General features: G+C 34.6%; 1 protein-coding gene across 1 annotated transcript; it reads right to left on the bottom strand.

Moving 5' to 3' along the window:
- Window positions 1–10509: 10509 nt before the first annotated feature.
- LOC136801972 (isatin hydrolase-like) lies at window positions 10510–22458 on the bottom strand. The gene is made up of 6 exons (XM_067058670.1): window positions 22098–22458; window positions 14777–14917; window positions 14060–14198; window positions 12305–12426; window positions 11704–11850; window positions 10510–10762 (listed from the first exon to the last, which is right to left on the bottom strand). The coding sequence occupies exons 1-6, from the start codon at window positions 22245–22247 to the stop codon at window positions 10589–10591; spliced, it is 873 nt and encodes a 290-aa protein (XP_066914771.1). The 5' UTR covers window positions 22248–22458; the 3' UTR covers window positions 10510–10588.
- Between the last annotated feature and the right edge of the window lie 3288 nt (window positions 22459–25746).

Genomic DNA, 25746 nt, shown 5'->3' with positions numbered 1-25746 from the left:
CTCCAAGACTTAAGAATTTTCTTTAGCATTGCATGATATATATCTTGCCACGAAATCTTTAATCGCCGCATGCTTATCATTTCTTGCAGTAGAAATACCATGTCAGAAATAACAACTCTCGAATCTGATGCTCTGAATATTCACATGAGTGAATATTAACCAAATGAATTCCCTCCATCAAAATCATATCGCTAATTTTGATCAAGAAAAAAAAAGCCATGACGAATTCTATTTGATCCTTGGAACCATTGACTTCTAAGCCCAAAGAGCTAGACTTGAGACTCCTGGATGGGAAATGAAGCCACTTATTTCCCATCCAGAACGCCCACGCGTAGTTTTTACACAAACGCCGGATTGCCGCTACATTTAAAAAATACAGTCCTCAATAACAAAGGAATCACTTTCATACAATCTGTCTTCATAATTTCGGTGCGTTCTAGGCGCGTTCTGGATGGGAAATAAGTGGCTTCACTTTCTCTTGCTTGGGAAAGGTTAGAGATTCTACTCTAGCTCTTCGGGCTTTATAAACTCAATGGTTGGAACATCATTTTTGCTCATAAAACAACAAAAACAAAACAAAACAAACCAAACCAACAAACCTAAGACATTTGGTTAGTTATTATTGTAAACTAATAAGCTTGTCAGGAAGTCAAATTTTCTATGTCACTGGAAGGTCGCTTCTAAGGAGAAACATAGTCGGGACATTCCATTTTATATCCATACAGGGGTGTGGACGAATATTTCCAGAGGGTAATCCGAGAAAAACTTCTAGGGGGTGTTTTTTCATTTTTCCAAGGGGATAAAAAGTTATTGCAAAATTTCCAGGGGGTAAAAGACTGAGTTTACTTCGTCCGCCCCCCCTGTATGGTTTTTTATTGGAGCAGCCCAAAGTTCGTTCGATGTATTCTTTAAAATTCCAATCAAAAAATTTTGATCTTTCAAAATATTTCGTAAATTTCTTCAAAATATTTCGAAAGAAAATCATTCCCTTTACACAATCTTGCGAAACCAGATTAAGAAATACGCATACAATTTCAAGGAATCTTGCCCAAAACCTCAAACATAAATTTCCTGTCACTCTTTTACATTAGAGAAAAACCAACCACATCTGGTCAATCTGATCATCTAATTCTATACGAGTACTTTTATATGACAATAACAGAAAAGTTGTGTGTCTTCTTTGAGGTTCACAGAGTCTCATCATGAAATCACTTTCGTTTCAAATTACATCTCTCTATTTTTTTGCTCTCCATTTTTTTATTTTTCTCTTCGTTTGTCATTTACCGACTTTCATACCGAAATCAACATTGAAAATAAATATCCAATGTAATTGATATTATATTGTTGCTTCTCTACTCTAGAGATCATTAACCTTCATTTTGACACTGATTACACATTTTTTTATAAGAACATCTAAAAAAATTTAACTTTTCCGATGTTCTTAACTTTTTGAGATTTAAGCCAAAAAATGATCTTAACATGCTCTTATTTTCATAATTTTTATGAGCTATTTTGGTAATTTTCCAATGAAATCAGGTGTTTCAAAGTCTGCAGAGCCTTAAAATGTTCGAAACTTGTTTTTATTCTTTTAGGCCTCAAAGCCTCATGTTCTTATACAGTTTGTTCTTGTAAAAATAACGTGTATCCTTGTAGCCTTCAAATACCACACATTATTTTCAAGTGAAACATAATTAATTACTTGATTGTAAATCAGAGCATCTTGACCTCAATTTTTGCTCAACCTAGCGAAATTGTTTTTAATGCCATCATCAATCATGTGCGTAATCGCATGCGTAAACAAAGTAAAAAGGGTATATACTTCCGCTTAGAAGGTTGCAATAAATTTGGCTCCCTTTTCAAAATAAGAACATCCCCTTCTCACAGACCCACTGGGACACCTTTTCCCTGGCTAAAATATCGTCCCCGGTGGAGAATTATACTCCAATTTTTGTCCCCACTGAATTTTCTGACTTAAAAACAAAACAATCGAAATCCCCAGCCATAGAAGATATGGGAATATCAATCCCCATCGAGTTTCAGTCCGTTAATTTTATCTCCACTGGCTAGAAAAATGCTACCGGGTCTGTGAAAAGGGGGTGTTTAAGTTATAAGAAGACTTTATTACTTTCATAAAATTACAGATGTGTTTTTGTTAAAATGGAAAAACTCTTCCTTTGTTTTTATCTCTAACAGTTTTGTATTTTTGAATATCAATATATACTTTTCAATATCAAGTCTGTCTTTTACTTTTTCTGGGTATAAATTATGATTTGATGCTTTCTAATTTGACGTTCTACTATCCGATAGGCTCTCGTATTCGATGAAAATCCGATTCCCCTTGAAGATCGAATTAGAGAGCATCAACTGTACTAATAACCGTGGGTGCATGAGTTTGAAAACCGAGAAAATACATGATTGTGTGATAATTTCTCTAATAGAAACTGCATTTCTTAGAATTAAGACTTTTGACTAAATCAGAAAATCAAATTTCAGTCCCACCATGAACATATAAACGACTGGACATCTATCTCACAGCAAATTCTACAATTTCAAACTAAGAAAAAAAATATTCAAAACAAGCCAAAAATGGTTTGAAATAATCCATTTTAGACTTGTCCGAATGACGAGAAAATTTTTCTTGTTTTGCTTCAAATTGACTAATCAACAGTTGTCTTAAAACAAGATCAAATTTTCTCAAATTAATACCTCACGAACAACTTTTATTGTCTCTTTGAAGCGAGCTTCGTTGCCGCTGGATTTCAAAATTGGTATGAAAAATCCGACAATATTTCGTGATAATTTTATTTCTTTGAATTATTTAAGTAAAAGGATTGATAGAGCTTGAACATTACTCCTAATGCACAAAAAAATTATTTTCGAATTTTTTAACAAGTTAACAATATATTTTATCAACATTTTCAACTCTGAAATGCAAAATTTCAACTGCGTGTATACTTTTGAATCCCTTTTGTCTCTCCAATAATTTTTTTTATGACTTGAAAAAAATAGCTTGCCAAAGTTGAGAGCCTGTGTCATAAGAATATCGAAATTTGAATGTGACACTTTCTAAAATTATTCGACACTTTTAAGTCAAAATTTAGAAATATTAGTCGGGGTTTTGACAAGCTGACGATGATTTTGCCTCTGTTATCTTTGCTATGATATAGATAAAAGACTTGAGAAGAGTAGAACAACAGAGACTTTTGTCGAAGTTTTGACGTTGTTAGCAAGGTATTCCCAAGTGGTATATCATCAAAATCTATTGTTTCATTTTATGCTTTTAACGAGGCGGCAACGAAGCTAGGAGCCCTTTCTACAAAAAGACAAAGGATATGGATGTCCAGTCGTTTATATGTTCATGGTCCCACTAAGGGTCGAGAAATATAGGAAAGTTCAAAAGATCGAATTTTTGTCAGATTATTCCAAATAAGGGTCGAAACATTCACAAAATGTTATCTTTTTCCTCCTTTTTAGTTCCGCTAAGGATCCAAGGGTCAAAAGTCGGGCTACACATACCTGTCAGCTCGCAACCCTATATACCTTATCGGGGAAAAAGATGTCGCCGGGGGAAGTGACGAAATTTTCCCCTGATGAATTTTTTCCCCGATGTTTTATCACCCGACCAAAACTTTTAGCCGATTTTTTTATCCCCGACCAAAACTTTTACCCGATTCTTTAAACCCCAACCAAAATTAAAATCTAAACTTTTTACACTTTTATTAACCGAAATTAGTGCTTTAAACGTCAAATTACAAGATCTTTTCTCGAGCTAGTGAAGGAAACCATTTCATTTGGACAATTTAGTTGGGTGAAAGTGACTAAATTGTAAATTTTGTCGGGTAAAAGTGACGAATTTGAAATTTTGGTCGGGGGGAAAGTGACGAAAATGCTTTTAGGTGACGAAATTTTTCCCCGACGAAAAGAAAAAACCCGACTAAATAAAACTCCGACATTTTTTTCCCCGATAAGGTAATTCACGAAAGACTTTTTGCAGAGGCGCCAAATTCAATTCCGGCTAATATTTTTTCCCTGATTATCCTACGTCCCCACAGTGTAAAAGTGTGAAAGACTTTCTCGCTTGCGAACAAGAGACTCAAACCTGGGAGATCTGCCAATATACTGAGTCCCAGACTATTACTAATGCTATTACTCCTAATCACTCGATTTAAAAGGGCATAAACCGCTTATGCTTTTAGAAAGAGTATAAAAATACCTTTCTAAAGTCTATTTCAAATTACCTCAATAACTTTTGATAGAATTTGAGCGATTTTGTGCTCGTTGAAAAGACACACAGGAGTGGAATATTATCAACAAAGAGAAACTCAAAAATGATCGGAAAATGAAGATTGAAAATGAAGAAGAAAAAAATTATCAACTTCTTCAATAATTGTGCTATAGTTATCATTTTCACACAAGTGATTTTTTGATCTTAGAACATCATTAATGTGAAAAAGAAATTTCAAAAAAATTTATTCCAAATTAAGTCCAAAGTTTATCACTCATTGACTTCAAAAACCAACAAAAATGAGCCCTTTCTTAAGCCACCCAGGGCAACTTTCTAAGCTGCATTTTTTAATTGAATGAATATTTTTTAAATACTTTTTTCGCATTTATGACGTTCTAAGATTGAAGAGTTTCTGATAAAAAAATGAAGATCATTATTGTACAAGAAGTTGAACTTCTTCTTCTTCATTTTTCATCTTCGTTTTTCCAATTTCTAATTTTTTTTCTTTTTTGATAATATTTCACTCTGGATTATCTTTTTAACGAGCACAAAACCGCTAATTAATTCAAATTCTATCAAAAGATATTGAGGTTTGAAAAAACACTGCCAGCTAATTTGAAATAGACTTTAATGGTACCAAAACTATTGTCTAACTCTCAAGCTACAATGCTGATTTGAAATTTTCGATTTCAAGCAAAAGAAAGTTGGAAATTTTCACATTTTTCACAAGCACTTTCTCGCTTGCGAAGAAGATTAATTTCAATGCACTTAAGCAAATTGTAAAAGTGTTGTCAGTTATATATAATACTCTTGTATAATAACGATATTCAGTAATTCATAATTTCTCCAAATACACAGGTTGCAAAATGCACCTTTTCGACTGTAGCTGCCAATGGTCGCGCGGAGATTTTTGTGTGTCTTACACCACCCTTAAACGGTCCAAGTCTTTTTTTCGCGCCTATAGACAATAGAAAAAGTGTAAAAAAAACGTTTGGATCGAGTTTAGGGTGGTAAATTAAATAATGAAGTAGCACGCGACTACGGTCGAAAAAGTGTCTGAAGACAAATCACGCGTTTATTTAGGCTGCTGGCATCCACTAACGGATTCGTGCTCCTTATAGTACCTGGGGTTTTATAGAGGTCTGCGATTCAGACTAGCGTTTATTCGGAATTTTTATGTGCTTGGTTCGAATTTGTTGACACTAATAAAGTTATCAGCTGTAAGTTGTAAAGCAAGTAACATGGGAATAAAATCACGTGAACTTTTTCCAAGTAATCACACGTTTTGACTGCACTGATATGATTTTGCAACACGTGTATTGATACATCCAAATGATGTGGCACTGGCTTTGTCGTGACTAAGGTTGTATTTAGGTGTGTTAATGTTTACAAGAAAGCCATAAACAAACCATATAGCGTAAGATTCACACTTCATTTATACAAAAAATTATTTATGACAAAAATCTTCTAAACAAACGTTCTGAAATCATGGCGAAATGTTGCCATCGTCGTAAATTCTAACTTGAACTTTTTGACGGAAATATTGACGTCATATAAAAATAAGCTATTGAATTATTTTTTCAAAATACATAATGTAACGTATATTTTTCATTTTTAGTTGCCTGAAGATTGTCACAAAAGTGGCATGAAACTGACAGAAGCAGAATAAAAAAGTGTCTTTTCTTCCTGACTGACATCGCTCTACCTATGTATCGAGCACTATAAAAAACTGAAGAATTAGTTACACTTCATTTAGAAGAGTCGTTAAACTTGCGTTATGTCATATATACCGTCGTGACAAAATGTAAATAGATTTAACGCTTGGGGACACGAGAAGTCTTTTTTGCAATGCAACATGCTCCAACACAACTTTGTTTGAGTTAAGGAAATTTCGCGTTAAGGAATAAGGTTTATTCAGGTAAGATATTGTTAACTGCCATAAAACTTGTTTGAGTTAACATGAACATAAAAACGACTGGACATCCATCTCCTTTGTATTTTTGAAGATAACACTGCTATCTTCGTTGCCGCCTCGTTAAAATCATAAAATGAAACAATGGACTTTGACGATATACCTCAGGGGAATACTTTACTAACGACGACAAAACTTCGACAAAAACCTCAATGGTCCAACTCTTTACAACTCTTTAATTTACATTATGAGGAAGGTAAGAGAGGCAAAATACTCCGTAAACTTGCTAAAATCCCGGCTAATATTTTGAAATTTCGACTCAAAATTATGGAATAATTTTAGAGAGTTTTCACATAAGGATATTCTTATAACACAACCTCTGAACTTTAACATACCATTTTTTAGGCCATAGGAAAATTTATTCAAGCGATAACAGAGATTCAAAAATATACAAATTCTGCACTTTAGCGTTGAAAAATGCCTTTAAAATATATTGCAAATTTATGAAAAAATAGGAGGATAATTTTTTTGTGAATTACGAGTAATGTTCAAGCTTTATCAATCCTTTTACCTAAGTGATTCAAAGAAATAAAATTGTGACTGAATAAAGTTGAATATTTAATTCCAATTTGGAAATGCAGGCGGCAACGAAGCTCGCTTCAAAGACACAAAAGAAGATAGACGTCCAGTCGTTTGTATGTTCATGGAGTTATAGAGGCACTCGAGTATAGAGGTTCGAGTTTAAAAGACTTCACTGTACCATGGAGGTATAAAGAAGTGGTGAAATTTTATTGGCATATTGAAGCTTTAGTTGAGACGAGATTCATTGTTTCTGACATCAGTGTGAGAAAATATTTGGACTAAAAAAGGCCTGTAAACTTGGCAATCCCTCGTCAAATAATATGATTTTTCAATTAATGTTTTCTTTAAGGTGAACTCTATTGCTTGATACTTTCCTCCAAAATTCACCAGCGACTTTATGTCTACAAATTGAGTCCGAAATTGTGTGTGCTTATATAAAGAACTTTTCATTCTTCTGGCTTGAGAAAATATCTTTTCAAAACAAAATTTAACGGATAACGAAATGGAACATAAACTTGTGTCGTGGACGAAGTTTTATTTAATTTTCGTATATTAAAAGGCTAAAATCTTCAATACTGATAATTATAGAATGTTCAGAGCAAATTCTACTGAAAAGTCTTATTTCATCGAAATAAAAAGAAATCAAAAGACTTTAACAGCCTATTACCGACACATTCAACTCCTGTTTTTCTTTATACCTCCATGAATGTACTTCTCAAACACCCCTGTCAGTATTTTCCAAATTAGGGCGGAAGATATTTATCGAAATCCCAATGAGGATAGAAATTCTATTGTTCCAAGCTCAAAAGATTCAACGGGGTAGGTTTTAGAGTGCAAGTTTTCAATTGAATTTCAAATAGGGATAAAAAACAAAGTCAGTTTACCATTAGGGTCAAATTAAAATGTGTTTTTCCAACAGGGACACAATTTTCAAACCGGTTAATGTTCAAAAATAAAGGATTGAGTGTAGAGCAGGTTTGTTTTAACCTGATAACAGCTGTTCATTATTTTCTTACGCGCACGGTAAACCTCTGAAAGCGCTTGAAAATTAAACATCTGAGGAAAATAGTCCTACCGCGGAAAATTCTACAACAAGAATCTTGTTGTGTGCCAAAAAATAAAAAACTGATACGGCGCCCTATTCAAAAACACAATCACGCAACTTTGTTCTCATTCCCAGTCCTTTTAGATGAATGTGTTGAACGTGGTCCTTACGATTTTGAGAAAGCATATTCGTCAGATTGTTATGTTTTCACACATCCCTTTAGAGCTTCATCATGTTGTGTAGAAAACAATCACAATCTGATCTCAGGTTATTTTGTTTTAACTTTTCCAGCGCGCAACATTTTTTGAAAAATGTAAAAATGTCTAACTTTTTTTTTAAATCCAAAATTCCAAGCTGACATAAAAGCTTGTACCTTGACAGTTGGTTTTGGTACCATTAGAAACCTATACATACTCTTAGTCTATTATAAACAACCTTAGCATGAAGGTAGAGCATCCAGCTACGGTGCGCTAGGTTGTGGGATCGATACTAAGCCAGGTCATACCAAAGATACTTGATGCCTTTCTCATTGATGCTCAGCAAGTAAAGAAACGGATCAAGGGTAAGTGGAGAAAATCAGGGAAAGGAGTGGCGCCCTCCCCTACCTTCGGGTAGAAGGCCAGAGAAAAGGGAGCCTTCGGTTACCCTCGAATGCGGTCGCAAACTTACTTACTTACTATATACTCTTTCTAAAAGCAACAGTCTATGCCCCACATACAGACATATCGAAAATAAGTACTAAAGCAAGAACCTACCTCTAGTGATACTAAAGACCTTATGACAACAAGCCTGGAATTTCAAAGTTGACTCTGAAAGGAACTTTTAAGTGATGGGAAAAAGGTAAAAGTTCTTAGCGAGTTCTTGCATAAGAAAACCTTAGTTTAGTGAGTTTACCTACATGGATACAATAATTGTATATTACCATGTGAAAATTTGACTTCTTATGACAGCAGTTATGCAACACTCATCACTTGGTAAATGTCAAGCGTTGTTGTCCTTGTACCTTGTTGACATCAACTAAGAATTGTATAATAACAGGCGTGATCTCATCCGAATGTCCATATATCGTATCACGTATCAATCCACCGTGCCATTACGTGCCACCAAAAGATTTTCATACCACAGTGGAGCTATAAGACTCACATCTAATATATGTCAATCTCAGTTCTTCTCGGAGAAATATTGGAAAGATATTCCCAATTCAAAATTTCGTGTCATTAAAAGCATTTTGTTTGATTTTACTTGTCTGATGATGTTTTTTTCACACTAGATTTCATAAATGTATTCGCTTGGTATTCTAGCATTCATTTCCAAACTTTTAGCCAGCAAAAGTACGATCAGAAAAAGTTAGAGAACTTTTTAGAAATAAGATTATTAATCATTTTTCAAAATCAGAGTCCTTCGAGCCGCCACGACAGTTGTCCTTTGCGGACAAAGCCTGTACATTGATTGTTTTCTGAAACAATAGAAAGACAATACTTCGCTCTCCATCACCGTTTCATTCGATGTTTATCCAGAGTCTCTAATATAATTCCATGGTTCAACTTTTGTGCAGTCTTCAAATGGGCAGGTCTAAAACGCCTAATACCTACTACCTAATACTTACTACATAATACTTAATATTTACTATATATACCTCAAAATTGCTCGAAAACACCTTTAAAATAATCGGCATGCCAAATATGACCAAATCTGAAAATTTGATGTTTAAAAAATTTCAAGTTTTTGTCTTATAGCGTTTTGAAGACATGAAAATATTTTCTCTCTTTTTTTTCTCTTCACTTCATTTCCCGCGCTTTTTCCATAAAGTTTACAGACTACAGTGGAACCTCTAATTAGCGGACACCATCGGGGAACGGGGTTAGTGTCCGCTAATTAGAAGTGTCCGCCTTTTAGAAACTTTTGATCTCGGAGCTCCAATTTTGAAATTAGGCCATCCCAGGGTGTCAAAAATACAAAATTGGGGTCTAAAGTACAAGAGAAAGGTTATTAAAACAGAGCTCGAGTGACTGGCAAGAGGTTAAGTCGAGGTATTGGGTACGGACTTGAAGTACCAGTGATTTATAATTTCTTTGACCCGCACCTAAATTTGTTGAATGGGTCAAGGGAAAACTGGAAATTTGTAGAAATAATTTGAATAATAAGACTAATAAGTGCTTGAAATAAAAATATCTAAAAAAAAGTTTTTCGATTTTGGACGTCTGTGACCCGTTTGGAGAGCTATTTTTTTCCGCCATACAACAGGAGCGAATTTTTTCAATGTATAGACTCGAGTCGGGCGAGCAATAAATATTAAATTATTTTAAACTTTTTTATACTACAAGAAAGGAAGGTTTGGCCATATAATTTGGAGGTATCAATTACATGTGGTTTTTTCTTACGCATGCGCACAATAGAAAATCAGGTAGTTCGATTTTAGCCTGGAATCGTCGATTGATAATTGTGTGCATAGGCCCCGACGAAGTCAAATCTTTTCGACCAGCTGTGTTTTAAAGGCCCATTGCGCTGCCTGCTGAGCCAATAAGATAATGTTGTATATATTTGTTTATATTTTTTTTTTGTTCCAAAAATATAATATTTACTTTTGTTTAATAAAATGTTGAAAATACCTTCTTAAAAATAGTGCTGCTATTGAAATTTTACCAAAGAACAATAACAGTTAGTTTTACAATAACATGAAAAATAAAAAGTGAAAAAAATAAGACTGAAGGATCTTCTGCCTTCTTCGGCTTTCAGGGGCTAGGTCATAGTTCTGACCGGGGGATTTTTGGGCGGGGCATTGTTGTCTAGCTTGGCTGCTTGGCTTCTTGGTCTGTTGTACTTTCTATTGCAACATCAATGACGTCATTGTTACAATTGGCAATACCAACGTTGTATAAAGCATGGCAACAAATGAGCTTTGAGCTGATGACGTCACTGAGTCGTCATACATGGCAACCATTCGGGTCGGGGCTCCTGTACCATCTCGAATTTTCATTGGCATGGCAATGATCAATACCTTTAAAGAAAGAGCATTTATTAATTTATTCAATTTATCTTACATCATTCTTAGGATCCCGACGCCAAAAAACTATTCCATCATTTCCAACATCTTTGTCACAATTTGAAGAAAAAATACTTTTTTCAAAAGACAAAACCTACTAGGAGTAGACCTTTTCATAAATTACGTCACAACATCACTTGTCATGTTTTGAAATTATTGCCATGGTGATTAACTTCAATGAAGTGGATTTTATTAAAACTACTTCCTATTCATAAAAAAATGTCTCAAGGGACACAATTGCCATGTTAATTGTTTGAATACGAGACAAGTGACGTAATTTATGAAAAGGTCAGTTGTTTTATATCATATGACACAGAAGCCCAATACTGTTGTCGCTCAGTAATCTGGTAGGAGCCTTTCTTTCACTCGGGAAAAAATTAAAAACATTTGTTAATGACGATGGATCTCTTGGTTAAAATGAATAATCTCAAACACCCTTCGAATATCTAGTTGAGGGATTTTCAAAATTATATTGCGTCTATCCCATCTATACACTTCATTATTAAAGGTGTAAACTCTTTTGGTATTTTTTGTAACATGTGTGATTTTTCCAACTGGTATGAGGTCCCACCGGGTCTGTGATACAGGGGCACTATACAGGGTGTCCCTAATAAAAGTATCGAGTTTGAACATGCGATTGAGTAGAAAGTTTTAAGTGTGTATTCACAAAATTGTATTTTAAGCTCTCCCTCTTTTTTCTTTGTCATTACGATTAATTTATACGTTGTAACTACCTTTTGTAATGAGACTATGTGATGGAGAACGTTCTTATATTTTAGCGATAACACACACAAACTTTTTTACTCAATCGCATGTTCAAACTCGATACTTTTATTAGGGACACCCTGTATTAGAAAAAATGATAACCATTAAAAAAAAAAAGCTTTTGAACTTACGTTGGTTTTGTTTCTGAACTGATCAATTTTCGACAGATCAACATTTTCATAACCAGGTATTTTCTGACCTAAGAATATTCTGTGAACTGGAAAATTTGTTGTTTTTGCATGATCAAGCGAGGGTGTGTCAATACCAAAGGATGCAATCTAAGGGAATATCATATGATAAATTGTTTTCTTAGTTTCAACGGCATGCTCAAAGAACACGAATAAGAAGCTTAATCCTGAAGCTTTTGCCTTTGTTTTAGTTATAGACTCAAAGACGATTCGTTGTTAGTGGCTCTGCTCATTTTGGAACCTTAACAGTCTCTTCATCTTTAACAGGTCATATCTTTAAAACAAAAAGGTTTCCTTGTCTTAGCTTTTACCGGGAAAAAAATACACAATCTAGATATAAATAGCTCCCGCCGCTCCCGCCGCTCCCGCCCCCCATAGTGCGTCATTTAAACAAGGTGCCGCTTTGAAAATTCTGAACTCGTTTTTAAAAAGTGCAACGATCCTACAGATTGATAGTACGAAGAGTTGTGCACGAATAAATAAAATGCTTTAAGAATTATACAACACTATTTTGTATCATTCCAAGTAGATATTTTCTCCTTACATTTCTGTTATCGACGAGCCATTGTGCCGCTTCCTTGGTTAACCCAGGATGCTGATAAGATGATATATCTTTGGGATCACCACCAAAGTATTTTGTAAGGTTTGATACGAATTTGCTTAAACCTGAATCAAGAATAGGAAATTATAATTAAGGCTAAGACAAAGACCTTAAAGTTATCTTTCATTAAGATTTCCACCAAGAACATTTTTTGAAAAGATGCTATTCAGCCTTCAACCTACTTCTCAATTTTTCTTGAAATTTTGCGACCCGGTTTATTTCTATTTTCCTTCTTGTTAATTATCTGTACTCTTAGGTGCCAAATAAACGGTCCCCCCCGCTTGTTAATTTTTCGAAAATTTTCCAACCCCCCCGGACCTTATTAGGACCCCCCCGTTTATTAATTTTAAAGAATATTTTCAGTTGGCTAAAAGAAGTCCCCTTATTTTGCTCCAAAAAGCCTAATTTTAGCCTATATTTACCTTATTTTGGGGTTTTCATAAGTAAAATTTCCAACCCCCCCCCGGCAATTAGGTCCCCCCCGTTTATTGAAATTTCAAAAATTTTCCAACCCCCCCGTTTATTCCAACCCCCCCCCCCGTTTATTTGGCACCTAGTAAGTGGTTGAAGTTTGTATAAGATAAAACCTCACCGAGAGAGAGACAAGGGAGGGGAGTAATTTCAATTGTATGGATAATGGCGTAGAAACACTTCTGTGTCAAAGACCTGCTGTATAAGATAAGTTTGTATAAGATAAAACCTCACCGAGAGAGGGACAAGGGAGGGGAGTAATTTCAATTGTATGGGTAATGCCGTAGAAACACCAGGGGTGTCAAAGACCTGCTGTATAAGATAAGTTTGTATAAGATAAAACCTCACTGAGAAAGAGACAAGGGAGGGGAGTAATCTCCAATTGTATGGGATATGGCGTAGAAACGACCCCTGTGTCAAAGACCTACTGGGACCAACTGTAAGATTTGGAAAAATTTCGTCCCCGTCGGGAAAATACCCTGGAATTTCACCCCACTGAAAAATTGACTTTGATTTCATCCCAACTAAACATTCAATGTTTCAAAATTGCACTCAAAAAACCCCAATGGATTTTTTAACCTTGGAACAATAGAATTTCTTTTCCCATTTGCATTTCAATAGGAATTTTTATCCCTACTGAGGAAAAAAGTTCCACCGGGGCTGTGAGACAGGGGTGTGTGGGAGAAATTATCCTTTAAGAAGTTTAGAAGTTTAAGTCTTTTTAGGTAATGATTCGGGGGTTAAAAATTTCGTCATTAGCCGACTACTAAATTTAGCAGGTAAGGTGTTCTTTATATGGGAAGGTAAGTATTTACTTGAAGTTGCGCAAACACCATACTCGAACACAGTAAAATCGAAGAGTGGTGCAAGTGGCTCTAGTTGCGAGATTAAAAAGTTTTCAGGTTTCTGGTTTTGTTGACAAAATGTTTTGTTTACTTTCTTAATGTCGGAGAGAATCCCGATTTGCCGATTACTGACTTTGCCACCTATTTCCCGATTTCCTATGGTTGCACCAACCATGTTAAAATTGTAAAAAAAACAAATTCGTATTTGTGAAGTTAACTTAGTGAGTTTTACCGTAGAACGTTCGAATCGTTCGAAAAGTTGCAAAAAGGTTATAAATTTGAAAAAAATTAAAACGCATAGTATTATTGATTCGGGTTGATTTTTTCGCCCGTCCGCCCGTCCGCCCGACCGCATGCTGTTGAAAAAAGGAGGTATTTATACCTGTATTAACGAGAAGGATGGAGCCATCTTCAATCTTTCCTTGTTTTTTCTCTGCATCTAAGATATGTTGTGTTGTGATATATAGAAATCTGTCTTTCAATGTTTCCTCCTCAACATCAAGTATGAACAGCTTTCCGACCTGAAGAGTTTATAAAAAATGTTTTACAGCTGACCATAACTCAAACACGCATGGGGAACACAAATTTGCTCGAGTTACGGAAGTTTTTCGAGTTATAGAGTAAGGTTTATGAGGCATTATATAGAAAAGGGACTATAAAACCTTTTCGAGTTAAGGAAACATTTCGAGTTATAGAGTAAGGTTTATGAGGCATTATATAGAGAAGGGACCTGAAAATTTGTTCGAGTTAAGGAAACATTTCGAGTTATAGAGTAAGGTTTATGAGGCATTATATAGAGAAGGGACTCTAAAACCTTTTCGAGTTAAGGAAACATTTCGAGTTATAGAGTAAGGTTTATGAGGAATTATATAGAGAAGGGACTATAAAAATTTGTTCGAGTTAAGGAAACATTTCGAGTTATAGAGTAAGGTTTATAAGGCATTGTTTAGTGAAGAAACCATAAAATGGAGGAGACATTCGAGTTATAGAGGTTCGAGTTAAAGAGACTCCGCTGTATAGTAAATTGTAGTTTGAGCAGACAGTAACAATCAATTTCTTTGTATTCCTATGATTTCAAAAGTTTTTATATTCAACTTACAAGTCTTTGTAAAGGGATTTCGTCCACAGTTTGACTACCTTTCACGAAATGCACTGGTGCATCGATATGTGTTCCCATGTGCTCGTTCGTACTGAAAACATTCCATGAGATGTAAAAATCTTCTGGCTGTTTAAATTCAACCTATTAGAAGATAATAACGGTGTTGCAATGAGATTCATACCCAAAACTGGAACACAGTCCTTGGTTCGTTTCTATTAATTCAATAGTGCTCACAAAAGGATTTGTATCATGTCCAGCACTAAAATCTAAAAGTACTCAACCGGCTCTTGGTCACATATTTTATAGATGTCGCGCTTTAAGCTCTTTCAAGCAAAAAAAATATATAATATCGCAAAAAATAATATTGCTATTGTTTTCGAAGACCTGCGAAGCTTCTGATTGGTCAAGCGCTGAAATTCTATCGTAATGTCACGTGACCTAGGTAGGATTTCCTACCTAACCTCGACACACTTTTCAGCCAAAGCACGACATCTACCCCTTCAGGCTTTATAAATCCATGCTCTTTGTACGAGATTGGGGTTAAACCGGAGTTGAACAAGTCCAAAATATTGCAGAATATCCAAGCTAAAAGAGCTGAAAAGAAATATCGAAGGTGTTGTTTTTCTCGTAGCTGCTACCTAGCAATTAGATTCTCAAAATAGGTCCCTATGCGAAAAAGTCGAGCTCGAAATTTATAACCAACCATGTTTTTTTGCTCGGTCTGTTGTCTGATTCATTTTCATAAACTAAGCTTGTTATTTCAAAAAACATCGCTTAATTTTGTTAGACTATGAAAAATATAGAACAAAAACAAAGATATTTTGACTTTTGTAATAATTCTTTAGTTTCGTCAGCCATCCATGTCACATCCACAGTTATAAGAAAGGCGTTTTAATACTTAACTATCATGTGATTATGGATTTTTAGATTTTTGAGAAAATTGTGTACATCTTTATTAATTAAATGATGTTTTTTAGCTCCTTCTTAACAATTAGAATACAATCAACGTCGAAATATATTGGCACTTTTTGCGTATTTTAACGTTTTTCAGAATTTAAAGATCGGGCGAGAATTGCAATTTCAGTTCTCTCACTTTGTTTCATTGGATTTTTCGATTTGTGAGGGTTAAGTGGCTTCCAGGCTATATTGTCAGCCTTATTGGAACAATTTTGAGCTTTAAGATTCTGAGATCCTAAGGTCCTAAGTGTTAAGTTTCATGTTAAAACTCAAGAGTTAAAACTCTACTTTCCAAACGTACTTTAGAGCACTTAAAAAGCACTTGCAGTTTTCAAATTTGAGGGGATTCCCCTTTTGTGCCAAATATTACGGTGGGGGTTGTAGGCAGAGCAAAAATTCGACCATCTAAACTAGAGCTTGGTAACTTTGACCTTTGGATTATATGACCTCTTTATGACCTCTTCCTACTTTAATTCACACAGTAAGAATAGGAAGGACGAAAAATGGGTCTTTGGATTTGCCTGATAGATCAGTTATTGAAACGCAATGGGCAATGAAAAAAGGAGTGTGATTTTTTCGTGCCTTGCGTGCCTTCGTCGACTAAGTTTTGGCCGATAAGGTATAAACATGAATTGTCGGGTTAGAGAAGTCAACAAACACATACAAATTAGCGCGGATGTAAAGAAGAAGTGAAAGAAGAGCTATAAATTTTTTCCCCGAAAGGCACGAACTTTTTTTCAAAAGGCACGAACTTTTTTTCAAAAGGCACGAACTTTTTTTCAAAAGGCACGAAATTTTTTTCGAAAGGCACGAACTTATTTTCGAAAGGCATGAAGGGCACGAAGGGCACGAAAAAAATAATGCAATCTCCGCGGCTTTCTTATACTTTCTTATACTATGTTTGCACGTAATTCAAAAACACTTTTATATCCGCACATAGAAATATACGTCAGCGTCTTTCAAAGTTGTTTTTTTAGGTTTTTTAGGTTCCCCTTTGTTACGCTTAAGATAAATGGTCAATTAATGACGTTGCAAAGTTTGTTTGCACTTGTATTTTAGTTTCTGTTTCGCCAAGTACTTTGTAAACACAAACAAACAACCTCGAACCCAGTCATTTTACTTTCTTAATTATTCTGATAACACTCCCGATCATATCATATCCATTAATTTTTTTATAAGAATGAACTATATAAGAACATAAGGCTTCGATGGCCAAAATTTTAAGAACAAGCTCAGAACATTTTAAGGCTTTTGGGACTCTAAGATACCCAATTTCTTAGGAAAATTGACAAAAATACTCAAAAAATGGTGAAAATAAGAACATGTTAAGAACATTTTTAGGCTTAAAACTAAAAAAGTTCAGAACATCCGAAGGCTTTAAAATTTTTGGATGTTCTTATAAAAAAAACAACGTGTAGTTCTGGGTGCCAGATTGGTGAAAAGATTGTCTCGACACTTTTTTAGTACCCGTGAGAAATATATTTTGTAAATACCCTTATTCCTTTTTCATCAAATATTGCAAAAGATATCTAGAGGAGAACTACTTCAGCTTTATAAATCATGAATCATTTACATCAGGTACACTGTTTTTTTTAATAAGAACAAACTATATAAGAGAATAAGGCTTCGATGGCCAGAATCCTAAAAACATTTTAAGGCTTTGCGGACTCTAAAACATCCAATTTCATAGTAAAATGGTCAAAAATACTCAGAAAATGGCGAAAATAAGAACATATTAAGAACATGTTAAGAACATTTTTAGGCTTAAAACTCAAAAGGTTAAGAACATCCGAAGGCTTAAAAATCTTTTGGATGTTATTATAATAAAAAACGTGAAGCCCTCTCAGGTCTTCGTTCGCCATTCAACCGAAAGTACAAACAACTTTGTAAAGTCAATAACAATATATCACTAATACTCAGAAAGCAGTCAGAACGACATTAGTCTAGATTGCGCTTAGGCCCTTCTACGGGTCAAGTTGAACATTTACAAGAATTTTTGTCATTGGATTGGTTGTTAACTATTCAAACAAAAACTTTTATTATTGTTTTGAATGACCAATTATGTGAGCATCTTGTAAAAACTTCAATACAACTGCTTTCTACTCGAAAAGGGAAATAAATATCTTTGAACTTGTTCAATCGTTACTAGTTTTGTATCTGTAAGGATTCGATAACGACCTTACCCGTCTTGAGCTGTAAATTTTTGCCAATTGGTAGTGTGAAGGTTTTGATCACAGACCCACAGATATTTTGTGTTGATTTTAGTATTTCTTGGTCAAGATGACTGGCCACAATGATATGGTTAAGATCTTTTTGGTTCTTTGTGCATCTTTGGTGATGGGTGAATGCTGTAGTAAGTTTTTTTCTCCACACATTTTTTGTGTAGTTTTGCGGTTTTGACTGAAATTCGTAGACCCAAAATTTGATTTTACGTTATCGTTAAAATCGCATCGTTAAAATCGTATCGTTAAAATCGTATCGTTAAAGTGGTACCCTGCTGGTAGAACTATCAATAAAAATTGTAAAAAAGTGATACCCTATGGTACCTCTAGCCTTGTAAGTGAATCTAAAGCGCTAGACCTACCTTCCCCGTAAATAATCATGATGATGCCAATGATCAATTGTATGACCTTTCAGAAGCAGCCACCGACCTAAAATTTGCAAATACCTGTTCTGATTTGCCAGCTGGAAGAATTTCCCCGAAATTAAAGGCTCTGGACATAGTGAAAAATCAATTTCAGAATTTGAAGATAAAACCTTATGTTTTCGCTGCTTTGACATGTTTAAGAACAAACTGCTTTTGAAAAAATGAATTTAAGTAATTACATAATGAGTAATTGAGGAATAAGTGTGGCATGGACCTTAATAAAACGTCATAACGACGCTATTCGTATACTTTTCACAAAAAAGCCTAATCTCCTTGGGGAAATCATTTTATTGTTTAAAACTTTTTTTAATGACAAATAATTTCTTTATTTAGATTTTTTCGGAAAAATTTTCTATTTGGCTACATCCCAAGTTATAGCTGTTTTCGTATGCAAATTTAGTGGGGAAAATCGCCAAAATGAGGTTTTTTGGAGATTTTAAAGGAAAGATACTTACACAAAAACTTTCCGAAATTGTATTTTTAGATACTAAATAGATACATCACCTGAACCAAAAAAAATTCCAAATGTTTGATTTTTACCGAGATTAGGGCCTTGAAAGGTGAAATACTCTTCTTCGAAAAACTCTTCGTTTTCTTCTTCATTTAATTTTTTCATTTCAATTTTTCGATTTTTAAATTCTAAAAAGGTTTAACAGGACATATAAAAAAAGACCGACTCTGATCAAAGATGGTGGATAAAGCTTTGTAAAGAATTTAAAAAACATCAGTGTTGTCATTACTTTGTACAAGAATTTTGAAATTTCCATAGATATTGGTTTATTTATTTTCGTATTATTGGGGATCGTAATTAATAGCTTCATTTTATGTATCTCTCTTAGGGAAATTGGTACACTTTCCAGAACTACACGATGACATGGTAAACATCTTGAAACAATACAAAAAGAACATTAAAAACGTAAAAAAGGGATTTTCACCATTGACTATGAATACAGAGTTACATTGCTATGCCATTGAAGGACCTTTGAGAATCAAACTTTCAGTGAAACACGAGAGGAAGAATAAATCATTTTCCTTTAAGAAAACAGTTCCTTGTCAAAATTTTGGTTACAGCAGCTGGTAGGTAGAACCTTGTATCATTTTACCTATATTTTGTAAACAGCAGAGCGACAGGAAATAGAGAAACAAAGAAATTTTACCCTCTCCCTTTGGCCTTGCCAAGTTCTTTTTAAAGTTACTCCAGTTTTCGCCAAAACATTACAATGCTGTTCCATATAATTCTTTTATCATCTTTCTTCAATTCAATAACAGATTAATATCTCTCTTTCTATGTAGTAACTATATAGTGAAAGAAGAAGATGTCTGCAACAAATCGAAAAAAAAGTTGAAGAAAAAGATCAAATTTTTTGATGAAATTAATAATGATCGATCCAGTTACGTTCTGGAGGAGGTAATTTCATTTTCTTTCATATACAATTTTTCTAATAAGCGACTCCAATTTTCAGGTCATTAGAATTCTTGTCTATTTTCTAAAACATTTGCTTGTGATAAAATTCTTACGGTTCGTCTCCATAGTTTGATTTCATTTTGGTGTTCATGGTAATTGAGAAAGCCCCACTGGAAAATTTAGTTAAGATTTCGTCCCCAGTGGGAAAATACCCTGGAATTCATCCCCACTAAGAAATTGACTTTGATTTAATCCCCATTCGAAATTCAATGCTTAGAAAGTGCACTCTAAAACCAACCCCACTGGATTTTTCAACCTCGAACAATAGAATTTTTTATTCCCATCGGGATTTCAATAGGAATTTCTATCCCCACTGAGCTTAAAAGTTCCTCCAGGGCTGTGAGACTGGGGTGTGTTCAGGGTTATATAATGGAGATTTACCTCAAAAATTTCACAATCAAATTTTCTTTTTCTTTTGACAGGGTCATTACATAATCACCTTGCATGCATATACGATGAAGCATCGTCAAAAGATGGTTGGATGTGAAACAAAGAGAGTAACCGTTTAGAAAAGAAAAAACTTGAAATTGAAATTACCTGGGGAACTATAAAGAATTTGACGCAAATTTGTGTTGGAAAACCCTCTGCTTGAATGAATAGGAGCTATGTTTGACCCCAGTGGGGGGGGGGGGGGTTCACCCAAGGTAAACAGCCTACCGTACGTGCGGCCCTTAAGTGTCTCTTTTCAAAGCTTCCTAAAGTGCACCTTAAGAATAGAAATGAGCAAAAAGTGCACTGCAAGGGTGTATAACTTTGAGAATCTGATCATATTTTGCCTAAAAATGGTCAAAATCTTCAAGAAAGTGTATTGTTAGGGTAAATGTTTCACCCAAATTTACTTAAATTTGGCTAAATTTTCTTTATGGACTGTGAGGGTCCGATTTCAAAGGCCTAAGTTTGGGCTGCACGTATGGTCGTTTTTGAATCGAGCGCCCCTCCCCGGGTTTGTGACTCACTTTAGATTAGGAGTCATCTATGTGTATAGCCCTTTTTAAGTAATACATTTAATTAAACTCAAAAAAAAAAAAAAGAAAAAAAAAGATTCAGGCAATCTCGTCCCCGTGTATCCCATTCAGGCTTTATTTACGTTAGCTACACGCCCTTTTTAGTAATACAATTTATTCATATCATATGTAATGTATCGTGTAAGTTTGTATTAAAAAAATATTATCCTATTCAACTCTAAAGATCTTTGTCTTTTGACGTGTTATTTAGAATTCCCCAAAGACAAGTAGAATATTGCTTTCTCGAGATTTTTAAACCAACCAAAATACGAGCACAGAAAAATGAATATTCTTCTCAATCCATCGTCATTCAAACTTTAAAAAAGCTTTAATTCAGGCAACCTCGTCCCCGTGCATCACAGGCTTTATTTACGTTACTGATTGACGCCAGAGAATACCCTTGTGAGGCTGATGCGAGTTCCCCTCTCAGACCTTATAAGACCTTGCCGAAGAAGGGTGTGTGGAAATGTTTTGAATAGAGAAGCGAGGATGGCAAGGAGTGCTTAGGGAACTCTTTTCAATATTAGCTAATTAGACTATCGAATTGAAGAACTTTAAATTAGACCATGCTCAGACGTTACGGTTTCGTATCGCTCCGGTGTGGATTTGTTACGAATAGGAAGTGTTCATACTCATTTCGGAACGTTTCGAAGCAAGAAAACGGAGCAGTTCCGTTCCAATGAAAATAGGGGCAAATTGTTAGCTGAATGAGCCACTCTTCACACTTTTTAAAAATGTTTCAACATGATAGTGGCAGAAGTGGGAACTAGGGCAAAAGTGGCAAAAGTGTAAGCGAAACAATTTGCCTCATAGTGGAGCGAAACCGTTTATTTTTTGCCTTGTAGCGTCTTCTTTTTTTGACGTTTCCAATTTTAATGTTCACACAATGTTCCGGAACCGGAGCAAAACGAAACGTAGCGTGTGAACGTGGTCTCAGAGGGGGGACCGCTAAAAACAATACGTCATAAGGAAATCTAACTTTACAAAGATAAACAACGCAATGCAATGGTTTCAAATCATAGAGCAAATGAAACCTGACGTTTTATATTTGAATTACGTAATCTTTCGCATTTAGAAAATCTCTGAGCTTTACCAATCATAAAGGTTAGAAACTTTTTCCGTCAGGCTAGCCTAGGTTAAGAGCCTTTCTCCGAAAAGCACAAATAAAGAATCCAAATAAAATCCTTTAGTTATCATACAAATAATTTATAATCATGATAAGCAGACGAATATAAATTAAGAGCATACCTTTTTCAAAAACTTGAAGTGATCTACAAAAAGTCCAAAATATGGTGTGGTGACGTTGTCCAAATTGTATGTTAAATCAACAAATTGAAGTTTCGATGTTATTGGTGATACAGAAATTACCATTATGAGAAAAAATACTATCGAATCCATCGTTACTGTGATATTTTTAAGCTGGGTGCGTCTCTAAAATAACTTTGTTGTCGTCCGACGCGAGTGTGGTGAAAAGCCTAGAAATTTCTTTGCTTTCTTAATCTCAACACCTAAATTGTTTTTTCTCCAAAAGAATAGCAAATGATTCCTCGTAAATTTCTTCTGTTCTTTTTTCTTTGATTTGCCTCCTTTTGAAATGATAGGTTTTATCTTTCACTCTTAAGTCGTTGAATATTCTAACGTTTTTCTCATAGATGAATCTTATTTATATGGGCATGGCTCTAATATTTAATTATAGGATAATTACCCCACACTTTAAAGGGCTATATTAAGATTTGCTTAAATAAGCAATTTTTATGCACAGTTGCAATTAGACTGCAAATATAATGCTTGTGTGATTTGAAATAATTGAGTGGTGAAGATGCATTTATAATTCGTCTAAAAATATTTTTACAGTATGTCAAGTCATGCTCCGTCATTTTGTAATGATATATTAATCTCGATATTAAAAACATTTAAGTTTTCTTCTTGAACTTTGATCCCTTTCGATGCTGGTCAATTTTATCCTGACTAGAAAGCACATATCCCCACAGTTTTCAGCATCGGTGATTAATAGAAAACACCCATTTGAATTCGTTTCAAACGTTCTATAAAAAGCACACCCCCTTCTCACAGACCCACTGGGACGCCTTCCCGCTGGAAAAATTGGCCGAAAAATCGTCCCCAGTGGAAAATAATTAAATAAAAAAATCTTCACTGTAAGATATCATGCTATTTTCACATCCCCACTGAATTTTCTGAATTGAAATCAAAAGAATTGAAATCCCCAGCCATAAACAATATGCGAATATCAATCCCCGTCGAGTTTCAGTCCGTTATTATTTTCCCCACTGGCTGGAAAAATCCTACCGGGGTAGTAAAAGCTGTAGTCTCTGTGTCCCAGTGGGTGTTGAGGACCCAGTCTGGTGGGAATTTAGAAATCTGAAATTCACTGGGGTGAGAAAGGTTTTGACAACTTTTTGCGATCAAAAACCAAAAACACTTTGTAAATTACCCACGACACAGTCCGATTCAACATGTAAGTGATTTAAAACTACGAACCGTACAGCGAGTATAAAAGCTTTCTTCTGCGGAGTCCGCCTGAGCCGCAAAATTCTTTAAGAACCAGCTACAAACAGTAATTTTGCTGAGGCTGAAAATTATCCGATATAGCAATTTGTACTGAAACCGATACAGCCTTACTTTCCCAGCTGGCACACAACGTTATTTCAACGTTTATATAACGTTCACAACATCCATATAATGTTAGATGAACGTTAAAACAACGCTGTGTGCTAGCTTGGTTGCTTGCTGCGCGGATCAAAGATTTAAACTCAGATCGTCGTGCATCAGCTAGATTGCCTTTACTTTGGTTTAGTAGTGCCAGTCAGAAACTAATTATTATAATGGCACTAATTAGAAAAAACAGTGAGGTTCGGGGGAAAGCGGCTATGGAGGGGCCAATATATATTCCTCTATCAAATTCTATAAACGTTGGAACCAAGCAGTGTAAAGTTTAGTCAACGTGGTTAGGATAAAGATTTGCTTTCAGTATCTTTGCAAATGAAAAGGCCTCTCGAAAATTTAAGAGGCTATAACCTGAGGCCCGGAAAACCTGAGTTACAAAAACTCGAGTTACAAAACCCGAGTTACAAAAACCCGAGTTACGACGAATATGACGTCACAGGTCTCAAATTATGACGTCATAAGGGGACTTCTTAACTCGAAAATGTTTTTTACTGTTGTTTTGTAACTCGAAATATTTTTTTCAAATTTTACTTTAGAGTTACGTAACTCGAAAACTAAATTCAAATTTTAATTTTCGAGTTACGTAACTCGAAAATAAATTTTAAATTTCATTTTTCGAGATACGTAACTCGAAATTGTAGTACATTATTTGAACTTTCGAGTTATCTCTAGGTGAAACCATGGAGGTAATAAAGATATAGATGGAGAGAAAACGTCTCGGTAATGACCTAAATGATCGTTGAAATCTTTTATAAATCTATTCAAAGTGGCTTTTCTTTGATGTACCATCATTGGAAGCAAAAAAATCCGAAATGTAAATTTATAAGAACAGAAGTGAGAATGTTATCCTAATTGAAATAAACTTAAATTATGCAAAAAGTTCTTGTTCAAACGCGATACAAAAATAATTTTCTTAAAGCATGGAGGTATAAAGAAAGACAGGAGAAGTATGCTATTGTAACCAAGCTCGCCCTACGATTAAAAAAGTTACGATGTATGCATGCTCATAATCTCATATATCGTGCATTTTTAATGAGCTCTTTTATCCATAGGTTAAATCTTATTGGCTCATTTAAGCTTTAGAAATTAGATGAGACGAGATTCATTGTTTCTGACATCAGTGTAAGAAAATATTTGGACTAAAAAAAGGCCTGTAAACTTGGCAATCCTTCATCAAATGATAAGATTTTTCGATCAATTTTTTCTTTCAGGTGAACTCTATTGCTTGATACTTTCCTCCAAAATTCTCCAGCGACTTTATGTCTACAAATTGAGTCTGAAATCGTGTGTGCTTATAAAGAACTTTTAATTTTCTGGCTTGAGAAAATATCTTTTCAAAACAAAATTGAACGGATAGCGAAATGGAACATAAATTTGTTTCGTGGACGAAGTTTTATCTAATTTTCGTATATTAAAAGGCTAGAATCTTCAATACTGATTATTAGAATGTTCAGAGCAAACTTGAGTCTACTAAAAAGTCTTATTTCATCGGGCGAGCTTAGAATTTCTTTTGATACATTTTATAAAAGAAATCAAAAGACTTTAACGACCAATTACCGACACATTCAACTCCTGTTTTCTTTATACCTCTATGCTTAAAGTCAGGTTACAAAAGCTCTATGATTTCATATCGATGTATTTTTGGGCGAACACAGTGCTAATTTTGAGAATTTCAGCACATTTTCCTTGAAAATTTCTTCATTATAAATCTTTACGTCTAAAAGGGAGGGGGTTTTTTCAATTTGATGGATGATTATGAAAAGGTTACCTAATCGTAATATAGAATCTTTTGAAAATTATCTATGATTTTATGAGAGGGGACCCTTAGAAATATAGGATTTTGTGCTTGTTACGGCAACCTTTTTCTTATTTTGATCAACAAAGTTATTATCTCACAATAGAGTTGTTAAAAATCCAACATCTTTTTATTCAGTTTTTTATGAACATAAATATTCCCACGAGTATACCCAAAATTAATCATCCTATTCCCAAAGCAACCAAACAGCTGTTTGCTTCCGATGATAAATCAGAATAGAACAAAAGGCATTGACTCTCCATCTATCTTTATTACCTCCATGGTGAAACCAAGTCGGCTAAAAATACTAGAATTCACCATTTCTTTTGAGAAGAATCAATACATCAGATTAGAATAGCAACTTATTTTAAAACAGAAATGATAGAACAATGTCAAAAGATCTAATTATATTATTTC

This window comes from Clytia hemisphaerica, unplaced genomic scaffold, assembly GCF_902728285.1.
Source record: "Clytia hemisphaerica strain Z4C2 unplaced genomic scaffold, Clytia hemisphaerica genome assembly, whole genome shotgun sequence".
In the NCBI taxonomy this organism is placed as follows: Eukaryota; Metazoa; Cnidaria; class Hydrozoa; order Leptothecata; family Clytiidae; genus Clytia; species Clytia hemisphaerica.
This window is presented reverse-complemented; position numbering and strand designations above follow the sequence as displayed.